Source organism: Suricata suricatta, chromosome 8 (genome assembly GCF_006229205.1).
Source record: "Suricata suricatta isolate VVHF042 chromosome 8, meerkat_22Aug2017_6uvM2_HiC, whole genome shotgun sequence".
NCBI classification, from domain to species: Eukaryota; Metazoa; Chordata; class Mammalia; order Carnivora; family Herpestidae; genus Suricata; species Suricata suricatta.
Genome location: NC_043707.1, coordinates 105,530,630 through 105,547,157, shown reverse-complemented (window position 1 = coordinate 105,547,157; position 16,528 = coordinate 105,530,630). Strand labels below are relative to the sequence as shown.

At 37.6% G+C, this 16,528-nt stretch overlaps 1 protein-coding gene across 1 annotated transcript in view; it reads left to right on the top strand.

The window, feature by feature from the left end:
* Positions 1 to 16,200, top strand: part of LOC115298925 (cytochrome P450 4X1) — a 30,960-nt gene extending 14,760 nt beyond the window's left edge. Inside the window, exons 7-12 of the mRNA XM_029948114.1 lie at positions 6,676 to 6,782; positions 7,410 to 7,600; positions 10,444 to 10,577; positions 11,841 to 11,905; positions 14,385 to 14,467; positions 15,274 to 16,200. Of these exons, the coding sequence (XP_029803974.1) occupies positions 6,676 to 6,782; positions 7,410 to 7,600; positions 10,444 to 10,577; positions 11,841 to 11,905; positions 14,385 to 14,467; positions 15,274 to 15,442 (749 nt within the window). The 3' untranslated portion in view covers positions 15,443 to 16,200. The remainder of the gene's footprint in view (positions 1 to 6,675; positions 6,783 to 7,409; positions 7,601 to 10,443; positions 10,578 to 11,840; positions 11,906 to 14,384; positions 14,468 to 15,273) is intronic.
* Positions 16,201 to 16,528: the final 328 nt, after the last annotated feature.

Sequence of the window (16,528 nt, the reverse complement as noted above, 5' to 3'; positions counted from 1 at the left end):
TTCCATTGGTCCATGTGTCTGTTTTTGTGCCAGTACCATACTGTCTTGATGATGACAGCTTTGTAGGAGAGGCTAAAGTCTGAGATTGTGATGCCTCCCGTTTTGGTTTTCTTCTTCAATATTACTTTGCCTATTCGGGGTCTTTTATGATTCCATATAAACTTTAAGATAGTTTGTTCTAGCTTTGGTCTATATATTATACCCCGTTTATTATTATGTCCAATTGTTAATACAAATATAACAAGGGGTCATTTAATATCCCAAAGCACACAGGGCATATGGCTTTTTGCATAGAGCTTGCAGTAATCATGAAGGAATAACAACAAACTAAAACATTCATGCAACATGGGAATGGATATGGGAATAGAGTGAACATGGACAAACATTCAAAAGAAGGGGGGACAGGGAGTTGTTCAGTAGGTAGAAAGTTTCAGTTACACAAGCTGAACAAGTTCTAGAGATCTGCCTACAAGTAACAATACTGCATCGGGCATGTAAAAACTTGTTAAGTGGGTAGATCTCAGGTTAAGTGTTCTTACCACAAAAATAAATAAATAAATAAATAAATAAAAGAAGCTCAGTTCAAAGATAGTTTTGGCAAAACATAAACATAAAAGTTAAAATAGATTAAGCTCTGTAAACAACTCAACATAACTTTTCATCAACACACTAATAGAGAATATTTATAAAACAGTTAATGAATCCTTCCTCAGCTCCACCACTTACTAACAGTGTGACTTCAGGCAAGTTACTCACTGCTTTGTCTCAGTGTCATCTGTAAAATGGGGACAAAAAGAAACGTCTCTCCCAGGTTTGTGGTCATGATTAACTATGTTAATATACACAAAGCTCTTAGGACAGTGCCTGACGCTGAATAAATGTTAAACATAAAATATAGTTAGTTTAGCAAATATGTTTGCCTCAAGGAAATTTGCAAGACACACCTACACAAGCACAGTCAGGCACAGTCAGGCACACATAAACACACATGGATGTAGTATTATAAGGAGGACAGTCAGAAAAGCAGGTTAGGTTAAAAATTTAAGACACAGATGGGCATTATATGTAGTAGTTCCAAATTGGTTCACATCATGGCCACACAGAAACTGCTAACATTAGTATGACTAATGAGAGTGAAACTGGGGCATCTACAAAGGGTTATTGAAAAAACTCTTTACTATTTCTTTATAATACATAACTATGATGAAAAAACAAAATGTTGACAATAAACTATTAAAAAAACCAAAAAAATGCAAAGTATTAGGGAAAAAATAAATGTTAAATTTATTCAAAATAAAACCTCTTTAAAAATGTTACATTTTAGTTAATTTAACAATATTGATGTTTTTCTTTTTCCTTTTTATTATTTTTTAAAATTTATTTTCAAGTTAGTTAACATACAGTGTGGTCTTAGCTTCAGGATTAGAACCCAGTGATTCATCTCTTATATATGACACCCAGTGCTCATCCCCAAAAGTGCCCTCCTTAATGTCTATCACCCATTTAATCACCCCCCTCCAGCAACCCTAAGTTAGTTCTCTGTATTTAAGAGTCTCTTATGGTTTGCCTCCCTCCTCATTTTTATCTTAGTTTTCCTTCCCTTCCCCTATGTTCATCTGTTGAATTTCTCAAATTCCACATATGAGTGAAATCATATGGGATCTGTCTTATTTCACTTAGCACAACACCTTTCAGTTCCATCCATGTTGTTGCAAATGGCAAGATATCATTCTTTTTCATTGCTGAGTAATATTCCATTGAATATATACCTCATCTTCTTTTTTTTATATAGTTTATTGTCAAGTTGGTTTCCATATAACATTCAGTGCTCATCCCAACAAGTCCCCTCCTCCATGCCCATCACCCCTCTCCCTCACCGCCATCAACCCTCAGTTTGTTCTCAGTATTTAGGAGTCTCTTATGGTTTGCCTCCCTCCCTCTCCTTAACTATTTTTCCCCTTCCCCTCCCCCAAGGTCCTCTTTTTTTTCTTTTCACATATGAGTCAAAACATATGGTATCTGTCTTTCTCTGCCTGACTTATTTCACTTAGCATAACACCTTGAGTTCCATCCATGTTGCTACAAATGACCAGATTTCATTCTTTCTTATTGCCATGTAGTATATACCACATCTTCTTTATCCACTAATCAGTCGATGGACATTTGGATTCTTTCCATAATTTGGTTATTGTTTATAGAACTGCTATAAACATTGGGGTGCATGTGCCCCTTCAAATCAGCATTTTTGTATCCTTTGGATAAATTCCTAGTAGTGCTGTTGCTGGATCATAAGGTAGTTCTATTTTTTATTTTTTGAGGAACCTCCATACTGTTCTCCAGAGTAGCTGTAGCCACCAACAATGCAAAAGGGTTCCCCTTTCCCCATATCCTTGTCAATATCTGTTGTTTCCTGAGTTGCTAATGTTAGCCATTCTGAGCAGTATGAGGTGGTGTTTCATTTTGGTTTAGATTTATATTTCCCTGATGATGAATGATGTTGAGTGTCTTTTCGTGCTTCTGTTTGACATCTGGATGTCTTCTTTGAAAAAAATTTTAACATTTATTTATTTTTGAGAGAGACAGACAGATCATGAGCAGGGGAGGGGCAGAAAGAGAGGTACACACAGAATTAAAAGCAGGCTCCAGGCTCCGAACTGTCAGCACAGAGCCCCATGTGGGGTGTGAACCATGAACTGTGAGATCATGACCTGAGCTGAAGATGGACCCTCAACCGACTGAGCCACCCAGGCGCCGCTGGATATCTCCTTTGGAAAAGTGTCTATTCATGTCTTTGCCCATTTCTTCTTTGGATTATTTGTTTTTGGGGGGTTGAGTTTGATAAGTTTTTTTTATAGACTTTGGATATTAACCCTTTAACCATTAAAAGAAAAACCCAAAGCTGGATGCATCCCAGACTTTAGCCTGTATTGCAGAGCTGTGATCATCAAGACAGTATGGTACTGGCACAAAAACACATGGGTTAATGGAATAGAATAGAGAACCCAGAGATGTATCCACAACTATATAGCCAACTAATCTTTGACAAAGCAGGAAAGAGTATCCAATGGAATAAAGATGGTCCCTTTAGCAATTGGTGCTGGGAAAACTAGACAGCAAAGTGCCAAAGAATGAAACTGGTCCACTTTCTTTCACCATACATAAAAAAATAAATTCAAAATGAATGAAAGACCTAAATGTGAGACCATCAAAATGCTACAGGAGAAAACAGGCAGGAACCTCTTTGACCTAGGCCGCAGAAGCAACTTCTTACTTGACATGTCTCTGGAGGCAAGGAAAATAAAAGCAAAAATAAATTATTGGTGTCTTATCAAGATAAAAACCTTCTGCACAGCAAAGGGTACAATCAACAAAACTTAAAGGCAACTAATGGAATGGGAGAGGATATTTGCAGGTGACATATCAATTATTTTTATTGCATCTGGATTTTAAGTAGTAGACAGTAGCTATCCTCTATTCTAGGGCATCTCAACCCTTGCACTAATGACATTTTGGTCTGGATAAGTTTTTGTTGTGTGGGGAGCTGTCCTGTTTATTGTAGGACGTTTAGTTCTATCCCTGACATCTACCCACTTGATGCCAGTAGGACTCTGACTGTGGCAACTGAAAATGTCTACAGACATTGGTGAATGTCCCCTGGGGTCAAATTTACCTCCAGTTGAGAATCACTGCCCTATATCCAAATTGTAGAGACATTTGTCCATGTTTTTTCTTCTAGTGCTTGCATGGTTTTGTTCTTGCAGTTGGATCTCTGATCCGTTTAGGGTTTATTCTTACACATGGTGCAAAGTGTTGACCTAACTTTACCAAATGGTTACCCAGTTGTCCCATCACCATTTATTAAAAAGCTCCATGTTTTCTATGGTATATCCATGCAGTGGAATATTACTCAGCCATAAAAAGAATGTGATCTTGCCATTTGCAATAATATGGATGGACCTAGAAGGTATTACACTAAGTGAAATAAGTCAAATAGAGAAAGACAAATGCCATTCAATCTCACTACTATTTTTTGATTTAAGAAATAAAACAAAGAAAGAAAAAAGAGACAAAAACAAATTGGTGGTGCCAGAGGACAGGTGGGTGGGGGGATGGGTGAAATAGATAGAGAGGATTAAGAGTGTACTTAACATGATGAACATAGAGTAATATGTAGAATTGTTGAAGCATTACACTGTACACCTAAAATGAATATAATACTGTATGTTAACTATACTTCAATTAAAATTTTAATTTTATTTAAAAGTTCCATCCTTTCCAGTGTTTAAGATAACTATTTTTATATACTAAATTCACATATGTACTTGAACCTATTTCTGGACATTCTTTTCTGTTCCATTGGTCTATTTATTCATGTACTGGAATCCCTGATTCATTTAAAACGATTTTGTAGTATGTGTTTTAAAAATTACCAAACTATTCTTCAGACAGCTTTAAGTTTACAGAAAAATTAAATAAAACATATAGAAAGTTCCCATATGCTTTCTCACCTCCACCACCTTATGCAGTTTCTCCTCATCACATCTTACTTTAGTGAGATACATTTGTTATAATTGATGAGTCAATATTGAAACATTATTAACTGAGGTCCTTAGTTTACTTTAGGACTTACTATTTATATTGTACGCTCCATGGGTTTTGATAAATGTGTTATGATATGCATCCCCATCTATTCTTAGTTTTCTGAGAGTTTTTTAAAATTGTGAATGGGTGTTAGACTGTGTTAGATATTTTTTCTGCATCTTTTAATATGGTCATATGATTTTTCTTCTTTAAGTTATTGAATGTGATAGAGTACATTAATTGATTTTTGAATTCTGAGTCAGACTTGCATGTTTGGAAAAAATCCCACTTGGTAATGGTATATAATTCCTTTTATGCATTGTTGGATTCTTTTTGCTAATATTTCATTGAAAATGTTAGCACCTATTTCATGAGAGATATTTGGTTTGTAGTTATCTTTTCTTATAATGACTTTGTCTGGTGGGGTATTGGGATAATGCCTGGCCTCATAAAATGAATTGAGGAATATTCCCTCTGCTTTTTTCTAAAATAGATTATAAAGAATTAGTATGATTTCTTTCTCAAATGTTTGAAACAATAAACCAGTGAAGTCATCTAGACCTGGTCCTTCCTCGTTTTGGAAGGTCTTATTGATTTAACTTATTTAATACATATAGGTCTATCCAGATTATCTGTTTCTCTTAATGAGTGTTGGTAGATCATGTCTTTCAAGAATTTAGTCCATTTATCTAAGGTATCAAATATATGGGCATATAGTTGTCAATAGCAATGTTCCCTTTTTATTTCTGGTATTAGTAATTTGTATCTTCTCTCTTTTTTTCTTAATTAACCTGGCTAGAGATTTATCAATTTTATTGATCTTTTCAAAGAATCGACTTTTGGTTCATTGATTTTTATCCCTTTATTTCCCATTTTCAATTTCACTGCTTTCTGCTCTAATTTTTATTATTTCATTTCTTACACTTTGGGTTTAATGGGTTTTCTATATAATTTCCTGAGATCAATTATAAGATTAGGATTTTAGATTTTTTTTCTAATATATTCATTCAATGCTATAAATTTCCCACTAAGCATTGCTTTCACTGTGTTCCACAATTTTGATTAGTTGTATTTCAAGTTTCATTTAGTTCAAAATATTTTTTAAATTTCCCTTGAAACTTCTTTGTTATTTAGAAAAGTGTGGTTTACTCTCCAACTATTTTGGAGTTTTCCAACTATCTTTCTGTTATTGATTTCTATTTCATTGTGGTTTGAGAGCATAGTTTGTATAATTTATGTTCTTTTAAATTTTGTGTCTTATGTCCCAAATGTGGTCCAACTTGGTGAATGTTCTCTGTGAGCTTGAAAAGGAGGTGTATATATTCTGCTGTTGATGGATGATTTATTCTATAGATGTCAAATGGATCCTGTTGATTGATAATATTGTTCTGTTCAACTATATGCTTGCTGGTTTTCTGTCTGCTAGATCTGTCCATTTCTGACAGGGAGGTGTTGAAGTCTCTAACTATAAGAGTAGATTCATCTGTTTCTCCTTGGATTCCTGTTGTTTTTTTGCCTTATATATTTTGACACTCTGTTTTTAGGTGCATTCACATTAAAGATGATTTTCTTCTTGGAGAATTGACCCCTTTATCATTATATAATTATCTTTTTATCCCTAATAATCTTCCTTGCTTTTAAATCTGTTCTGCCTGAAAGTAATATAGTTACTCCAGTTTTCTTTTGGTTAGTTAGCATGACATATCTTTCTCTACTCCTTTACTTTTCATCTATATGTATCTCTATGTACTTAAAGTGGGTTTCTGGTAGATGACATATAGCTTGGGGTTTTTTTTTTCATCCATTCAGAAAGTCTCTGTCTTTTAATTGTTGTATGTAAACCATTGACATTTAATGTAACTATTGATATATTTGGATTCATAACAACCGTATTTGTTACTTCTTACTATTCATTGCCTTTTCTTTTGTCTTTCACTTTTTTATGCCTTCTCTGGCTTTAATTGAGCATTTTACATGATTGCATTTTTCTCCTCTCTTAGCATATAAATTATACTCTTTTTTAATGGTTGCCCTTGAGTTTGTAATAAGTATTTGCTATCACTTTGGTAATGGGAAATTGTTATTCTACTCCAGAAAAGATAATCCAGGATAGAAAGAAATTTCTCAAGGATGAGAAGAAACATGGTAACACTCAGAAGCAGAAGTGCCAGGATTTTCTGGATATTATCCTTTCTGCCCAGGTAAATCTCAAATGTCTGCTCATATAGTTAACTGTGTGTGTACCCGGATGATTGAGGAGGAGGATAGACAAAAGCAACATTGATCAACTAAATTCAACAAGACTTTTGGATTGATGGGTTGGCTCCATACAGTTTGAGATCAAGACAGAAGTCTGTAATTCTGTCACTAGAAGGAATCAGAGAAGACTGAATTTTTTACTCAGTTGACAGGACTTAGTGACTATTGCAAAGATACATGATAGTTTAGAGAAACATGGGGAGAGAGTCACAGGGCAAGCTGGTAAAATGAGGAGGATAAGGTGCTGGTAAGTCTGAATGAATCTGGTAGGATGATTGGAAGAACTCTGCAAGGTCTGCTTTCCTTACCTAACATTGGTTCTCCTTTATGCTCTGGTCAAAGTATGGCTCCTATTACGTATTTTTTAAAAATAGTTTATTGTCAAATTGGTTTCCATATAACACCCAGTGCTTCTCCCCACAAGTGCCTATCATGTATTTGTTGAACTAAATTAAAATTGAAACTCTCATTTGAACTCTAATTTATTTCCCTAAAAACATTATCTTGATTAGGGCTCCAAAGATCTGTAAACTGACATTGCATAAAAATATCTCTACTATACCTTTCAGGCTGAAAATGACAACAGCTTCTCAGATATTGACCTGCAGTCTGAGGTGAACACATTCATGGTGGCAGGGCATGACACCACAGCAGGGGGAATTTCCTGGCTCCTCTACCACCTGGCTCTGAACCTCGAGCATCAGGAGAGATGTCGGGAGGAGATCAGGGGAATTCTAGGGGATGGGTCTTCTATCACCTGGTAAGATCTGCATTCTTAAACATTTCATCCTGGTTCCCCTCCTTGGATTTTGCTTTATTTTTTCCTCTGGAACCTTGATGACCATTATTGCTTTAAGATATATGCCTGTAGAAACAGAATAAGCAGGCTACTATTCTGTTCTTTTTCTAGAGGAACCAAAACTATCCCTATATCTTTTGCAAAAGAAGTTCACTCATCCACAAGTTCTCTGTTTTATTGTTTTTCTAATCAGTGGTGTGTAATGTCTCATTTCTTTCCTTCACCTAGGCTCCAGTGCACTGGGAATGGGACTTGATCCCTAGATTTGCATTTAGAGATTAAATGGTAGGGCTTAAGTGGGGCTGCTCTTCTGAGACCTGAGTGCACATCGATATCATTTCAGCCTCATTGTAGTCACTGTCTCCCATCTTGTTCACTCCTCAGGACTGGCTTTGGACTTTGCACATAATACCAAATGATATACACTTTAGTTGAGTCTAGGGATTATGAACTGATGACATTTTAAGTACTGGAGCACTTAAAAAATGTCCAAGATTTGATGTGAATCCTGTCCTCAATGAGCATACAACCTGGTACAGGAGACAGACCTCCATACAGAGAATTGCCATATAACCTGGTAAGGGCAGCGAGAAAGAGATGTGCTGGCTACCACAGAGACCTAGAAGACAGGCACCTAACTGGGTATAGGGGACTCCAGAGGACTTCCTGGGAGATCTGACACCCTAGCTGCCTCATTTAGGATGAGTAAGAGTCAGGCAGGTAGAAAACTTCAATGCCATTGTGCAAGACTTTGAGCTTATCTTGCTGTTAATGACACCCAGGTTATGGATTTGACCCTCAGACATGCTCTCTGATACAAAAACAAACACATGTCTCCAATATAAACCACATATTTTACCCTAGTTAGATATTTCACTTACCCTTGTTTTGCTAGTCAAAGGGACATAAAGATAGAAATACTAAGAGCCACCTGGCCCCATGAGTAGGGTAAAACACTATATTTCAAATGCAAAGGTCAGCCTCATTGTAGTCACTGTGTGTGTGTGTGTGTATATATATATATATATATATATATACACACACACACACAACCCAAATATTGGCCTTCCTCATTCTTGTTTGGCCTATGTGAAATGTGAAAACAACAAAGAAATTTTTGACAGGTGAGAAAAAAAAGTCCAAAGGATCTGTTAACTGCCATTCATTTTAATGAGAGAAATGAAAATAATTTTGTAAACAATAAGATATGTTTTTATTCCATAGTATGACCTTACACTTACATTTAATGAAATTTGTCCAGAGCATTCTGAAAATTTACAATTCTTTTAGACAGTAATAAAACCACACTGCAAAGAGCAATTCCCAAAAATGCTGGGAAGTTATTCAGTGTCTCCATTTGGCTCCTCATCAGCCATTCCTGCATCAGGTTAGAATTCCTCTCTTCTTCTTGCACCAAGACTAAGTTGGACAACATTGTGTTTCTTAAATATGCAAAGTGCCAGGCTAAGCAAAATTACTCTTTTTATTCTAGGCTTGAAGAGGAAGAGTTCAAAATTAAAATTTCACACCACCAAATGGCCAAAGCCTGCATTCAAAATAAGTAATCAGAAAAGCAAACAGAAACACAGTAAAGCAAATAGACAGAATGTATGCAGTCATTTTATAACTAGCTGACTAGCTAAGGTCCAAATAAAAAACTATTCTTCTCCCTCTGATACCTCATACTTGTGTGGAGCAAGTTCTTTTCATCTCCAGAGTGAAATCTTACCCGAATCTCAGAGAGTTCCCATCCATAAGTCACAAGAGCAGTCTCATTCAGCAATTAAGCTGGCTGGCCCAGTGGAATAATACAAAGTGTAAGTTCACATCCACTGGGAGCATCTCCCCCCATCCTAGCTCAACATTTCTTTGGGTCTGGAAGCCAGTGGTGGCTGAGGGGGTTGTAGTTGACTTCTTACTGACCAGTTCCTCCCTCACCTAGTAGCTGCTGTTTCTGACCCTTCCATAACTGGTCCCAGGAAGAACTGAGGATAAGGAGAAAGGAGTGGTATTAGGGTGATCTTGCCCTCTGTGCTTAGTAGCTATTCAGTGCTTCCATTTATTCTCAGTGGGTGCATCTGTGGGTTTCATGGAGATTCCCTCACTGGGTCTTTGCCATGGTGATTCATGGGGCAAGGGAATTCTTGTCCTCAAAGCTCCTTTCAAGCTGGTTCCAGAGCTCTGCCTCTTGCCAGTTCATTGGCCCACAAAACACAATGGACCACTCTTTACTTGTCTCAGTTGCTCTCCTTTCCTTCCCTACCAGTTCTGAGTCACAACCTTTCCTATCACCCCTCTGTTTCCCAAACTCCAGATAGCACATTTCATGTTACCTAAGTGACCCAAGAAGCCCCCTTTTGCCTGACGTGGTTTGGGAGTGCTCCTACATTCTCCACAGTACTCCGGCATTCCAACAATTCTCCTTAAAGGTTTTTTTTTTTCCTATTAAAACTCTTCACCCTCCTCTCTTTAGTCCTTAGTCATTCCTCACACATTCTTGATTTATATGGTGAGCTAAGAGTTGCAAAACTGGTTTCAGAAACCCCACTAGCAAATCCTTTACTGGTATATTAGCCTCTTGCTTCATCACGAAGATATTTGGCACTTTTTTAGTCCCTCTTTCTGGAACCTCCACTGACCCCGAGGCAGAAATAGTCTGAACATCCTGGTACATAAACCAACTGCAAAATAACTTTAACTTAGAGGTGGTATTTACCAAGAATAAACACCAAAGAGGGAAAATAATCAATATTTACAAACTGGATATGGAGTCTGAGTTCCCTATCCTCCTTCCTTGTCCTCAGGGACCAGCTGGGTGAGATGTCATACACCACAATGTGCATCAAGGAGTCACTCCGACTGGCCCCTCCAATACCATCCATTTCCAGAGAGCTCAGCAAGCCCATTACCTTCCCAGATGGACGCTCCTTGCCTGCAGGTCTTTGTATTCTTTTCCTAAGCAGTTCCTAGGGACCATGGGATCCTGGATGACAAAGCAACAGTGACAAAGATTGGCTTGTTTCTCAACTGTTAGAGGAGTCAAAAGATAATCCTAAGGACATCTGGCTTAGGGTTGGGTACCTGTTAAGAACTCAGTGAGTAATTCTTTGACCAAATGTGGCTTCCAGACTTTCCCAGAGGTATTATAACCATTTGAAGCAAAGCTCTGTCCCAGAACCTAGATTGCTAGAATCCCAACCCAGGGTTTCTTCCATTGGAGGACAATTGTTGCTAAGATTATCCTTAGTTTGAGACCCAGGTGAGACTTCATGGGAAATGAACATCATCATCTTTATCTAGATGACCCTAGGGCTCTTTGGTTTCATCATCATCATAATAATATCACTCTTGTAAGTGTACAGCACTTAATAGTCTATACAGAGCCTTCAAATACATTCTCTCATTTTTTTTCCCTTGGAACGTGATCTTAACAACACTTATATGGTGCTTCGCAGTTTACAAAGCACTTTCAAATACTTTTGGTATAGCCAAAACCCACCAGAGACCCCAAAGTGCAGATGAACAGAACTAAAACTCACACAGAGGTCCTACGCTTGGAGCCCGGTTTTCTTTAGAGCACAGGTTTCCAATCAAGGCAGATGGGAGGCAGACTTCACTTATCTGCTTCAGTGTTCTGTGAACTCTTGTCCTTGGAAACAAGCTGACAAGACTGCTTGTAACAAACACCGACAACCTGTCACTTACTGTGACTTTGTGGATAGATCCAAATTTACCAGAATTTTTGTGATAATCAAATAATCCTCCAAATCTCTCTCCTCTTTTTTTTAAGCCCCAAACCACATGGATATTTGCTAAAATTTCCTCTCTTACACTTATGAACAGAACCAACAGAAATTGTCATTGGATCTGCATGATGGAATTGTGATTCTATTCTTTTGTACCCAAACTGTCTCTGGTGGGTGCTATATAGTCCATTAACAGATATCATTTTTACATGATACTAATAGCTTCTTAAGATAGAAGCATGTATTAAATAAGTCATTGCTTTGAAAACTAAGGTGTCACCCAAGCCTCATCATCCCATGGGTTCCTGATTACTGGCATCATCTACAGCACACAGAACCCTGCCAGGAGCTAGCTCTTTCCCTTAAAGAAGAAAGTTCTTATTGAAGAATGGTGTAACAGTAGCCCACAACTTGCTGCATCTTCTGCAATCTTTTTTATTTCTTTCCTTTCACAGGAATAACCGTGGTTCTCAGTATTTGGGGCCTTCACCATAACTCCGCCATCTGGGAAAACCCAAAGGTAGGACTGTCTTACAGGTAAATCTTTCAAAGAACTAATGCCATGTTCACTTTTTGCTAGCTATGCTTGAAAGTGGCAAATGACAGAAAGCAAACAAAATAAACTTAAAGACCAAAAGTGTTCAACCTTTTCCCTAAAGGAAAGCTGTCTGTCACCTTCCTTTATTTCTACTTTATGTTCACTTTGCATGAACATACAGACATAATGCCACACAATTTGTTCTAAATTGCCCACAGTCTGTACCACAGCTGTTTACTTAGCAAGCTCTACCAAGCATTTACTTAGAAGTCTGCAGGAGTATAGACTACCCATGCAGTCACACAGGCAACTCAAACTCTTTTTGGCTGGATTTAACAATAAGGATTCTGGCAGAAATCCGATGGCACACTCAACTTGGGGGCTTGGAGGAGAGTTTTAAAAAGCAATCATTTACAAAGGTATGGGTAGGCTTTAGAAAAACAGAATGGAACAAAGAACTCTTGAAGTGCTTACCACCTCTGAGTCTGGCGAGAGAGGGGGTTACAAAGCCTGGAAAAAGATTGTTGTGCTGGGAAGGATCCTGGGCAGGAGTTGGACCTTCAGTGGAGTGTGCAGCCAGCCAAAGGCAGCCTGGTAGGGTGGGGCCCAGGGAATAAATAACCCAAAAGCTCTCTCTGCCCACCCTCCAGATCGCCAATCAATGTCTTCTATCAGTCAACCCTAAAAGAAACCATGTGGGTCAGCTTCTTGGAGCTGAGAGCAGGGTGAGAAAAGGAAGAGAGAGGATCTACAGAGGCAAAAAGAAGGCGCATAGCTTACCTGAGTGCTTAATTCAGCATTCTTTTTTTTTTTAATGATTTATGAGAGACAGAGAGAGATAGCTTGAGTAGGGGAGGGTCAGAGAGGGAGACATAGAATCCGAAGCAGGCTCCAGGCTCTGAGCTAGCTGTCAGCACAGAGCGGGACGTGGGGCTCAAACCCACGAACCATGAGATCATGACCTGAGCCGAAGCCGGATGCTTACCTGACTGAGCCACCCAGGCGCCTCAATTCAGCATTCTTAAATTCTAAACACTCACAACACCTACACAGATTCTTTCACATACGTGGCTAGGGTTTAAGATCTTTCATGTGTAATGGGAGGTGGACTACATGTCTCAGTAATATTGACCTCATAAGCACTTTAGCTTGACTTCTAAGTGGGTGCATTCTTTTTTTAAATGTTCAAATCAATTTTATTTAAGCATAGTTGACATACAATGTTCCATTCATTTCAGGTGCACGGCTTGGTGATTTGTCATGTGTATACATTATGCTGTGTTCCCCACAGGTGTAGCTACTGTCTGTCCCGTTACATCACTATTACAGTATTATTAACTATGTCAATAGCTGTGCCTTTTATTCCTGTGATTTACTCATTCTGTAACTGGAAGCCTGTATCTCCCCTCTCCTCTTCACCAATTTTGCCCAACCCTCCCCCACAACCATCAGTTTGTTCTGTATTTTTGGTATAATTCTGCTTTTTGTTTGTTTATGTACTTGTTTGTTTGGTTTTTTTTTTTTTTTTAGATTCTACTCATGAACGGAATAATATAGTATTTATCTTTCTCGGTCTGATTTATTTCATTTACCATACTGTCCTCTAGGTCTATCCATGTTGTCTCAAATGGCATGATCTCATCCTTTTTACAGCCATGTAATATTCCATTCCATCCACCACATCCTCTTTATCCATTCACTTACGGATGGACACTCAGGCTGCTTCTATATCTTAACTGTTGTAAATAATGCTTCTATCAACGTGGCAGGTGCATATGTCTTTTCAAATTAGTGTTTTCATTTTCTTTAGGTAAGATGGGGGCATTCTTACTTCCAAAGTGAAAATAATATCACACCCTAGTGTTTCTGCTTTCTCCTAGTTTAGTCTGGGTAGCAGACTTGTCAATGGGGAGGCTAGACAAGAGCTGCACATCTTGAATTGCACTGTCTAGTGTGGTAGCTACTAGTCACATGTGGCTATTGGGCACTTGAAATGTGGCTAGTGGGAGATGAGATGTGCTGGAAATGTGTACCCAGTGTATATCACTGGATTTTGAAGACAGTACAAAAATGTGAAATATTTCCTTAATAATTATTTATATTAAGTACATGTTGGGATGATAATATTTTCTGCAAAATAAATTCTATTATTAAAATTACTTTCACCTTTAAAAAAAAGTGACTACCAGAATGTTTGGAATTATATATATAAGGGTGCCTGGGTGGCTCAGTCAGCTAAGCATCTGGCTCTTGATCTCAGCTCAGGTCTTGATCTTAGGCTCGTGAGTTCGGACCCTCTGTTGGGCTCTGTGCTGGGAAGGAAGCTTATTTAAAAGAAAAAGAAGAAAAGAAATTACATATGTAGCTCATTCTATATTTCTGTTGATCACTGCTAAGCAGTAGCTTAAGAAATATGCTAATGGTGTTTGGGGATGGTGGTGGGGTGGCTTTGTCATTTCAGGTCTTTGACCCCTTGAGATTCTCTCAGGAGAATTCAGATCAGAGACACTCCTACTCCTTCTTACCATTCTCAGCTGGACCAAGGTGAGGACAATTTGAAGTTTTTGAAAATACACAGAAATGATTACTTGGAGACAGCATTCTCCCTTTGGTATATCAGGTCTATATATTCTTTTATGGAACCCCATTTTCTCACCAGGTTATGAGGTGATATTGGTACTTATTTGAGCCCCTGAATAGACCAGTCAGTTTCACAAAGGACAAAGCCCTTCTCTATCACACCCTATACAGCCATGCCTCAGAAAGCTCTACCACAATGCAAATTTGCTCATTAGCCATGCAGCCCATCCCTGATGCAGGAGAAATAATTTTTCTTTTTTCTTAATTTCAAATTTATTGAGGTATAGCTGACATGTGAAAATGTAAGATACTTTAAATGTGTAGCATACTAATTTGATATCTGTATACATTGTGAAAGGACTCTCCCCATCTAGTTATTACATCTTCCACCTCACAAATTTATCTTTGTGTGTGTGTGTGTGTGTGTGTGTGTGTGTGTGTATACATTCAGATTCTGCTCTATTAGCAAATGTCAATGACACAATACACTGTTACCCACTATAGTCCCTGGTTTGACACGTACATCCTCACAGGAGAAACAAGTCTATAAGCAACTCCAAGTACCAGTTTGTTTAGGACAGGCGTCACATTGCAGCCTCCTGGTTCACATTCTCACAGGGAACAATGGACATTCAAAAGTTTCTGTGGCATATGGTCTGAAAATGCAACTTTACTATGAACATCGGATTTGTTATGCTAGCATCTTACTAAAGAGTCAGAAACAAGTACCATTTCTTCAAGTATCTCTTTCTTTCCCCTGGTGTCTGCAGGAACTGTATTGGGCAGCATTTTGCCATGATTCAGTTAAAGGTGGCCATTGCCTTGATCCTGCTTAACTTCAAGGTATCTCTAGATCCTACCAGACCTCTTGTCTTCATGCCCCAGATTGTCCTCAAGCCCAAGAATGGGCTCTACTTGCACCTGAAGAAACTCCCCTAATGTTACAGCCCAGGGTACAATGATACCTGTATCGCTTAGATCTGTTTCTGTATGATTTGAGAGATTTTCCGATCATTACTGTTTGATGCTGGCTTCTACTAATGCTATATACCAAGAATTTTGCTAGGTGACTTCCATATGTTTTCTGCTCTTTTTTAAAAACAGGTTTTGGAATTTCACAAGTAATAAGTGAATATATGCTCACAGTAAAAGATTTCCAACACTAGAAAAGCATGTAGAGTAAAAAGTAAAAATCCCACTTCACATATGCTACACGTCTCTGCCCTGACCCATCCTACCTGTCTTTCTAAAATCAGAATAGTTTGGTGTGTATTCTTTCAGAGTTTTTCCTATACGTTTCATATATGTATGTATACATTTTATACATATGTATGTATGTATACTTATAGATGGGATCATATCCATATTATTCTTGCTTTTTGCACTTAATAAAAATTATATCTTATTCCTAATCAATGGATTCATAATATTCTATGATATGGATGTACTATAATTTAATTTCAATTGTACAATAGTACAATAGTACAATTTATTATTGACCATGTGTGCATATCTTTGTTTTATTGTCTGTGATTCATATATCATCTATGCTTATTTTCCAATGGAGTTGTCTTTTTCTTACTGATTTGTATGAGCTCTTTAATATGTGGACAATAGTCCTTGATTATAACTTTTCTTTATAATTCTCCCCATTCTTTTACTTTTATGAAACTGAACTTATGGGGTCTTTTACCATACAGAACTTCAAATTTTTCATGAATTAAATAAATAAACTTTTCTTTTTGGTTTCTGGGTTTTGAGTCTTGGATTAAAAAAAAAACCTTCATTTGGAATATCATCAATACATTCCACAAATTTGCCTGGTGTTAACAATGCTTATGAAGCCTGAGCAGGAATTTTTAATGATTCCCAAATGATAACCATAATAATAATAATTTCCAGATGCATCGTTCTCATTTGATGTTTACGTGCCCACTACATGTCAGATATTATAAGCATTCAGTGAATGAACAGACATGATCCCTGCCCTCATCAAACTTGTATCCTTTTTTAAATTTTTAAAAT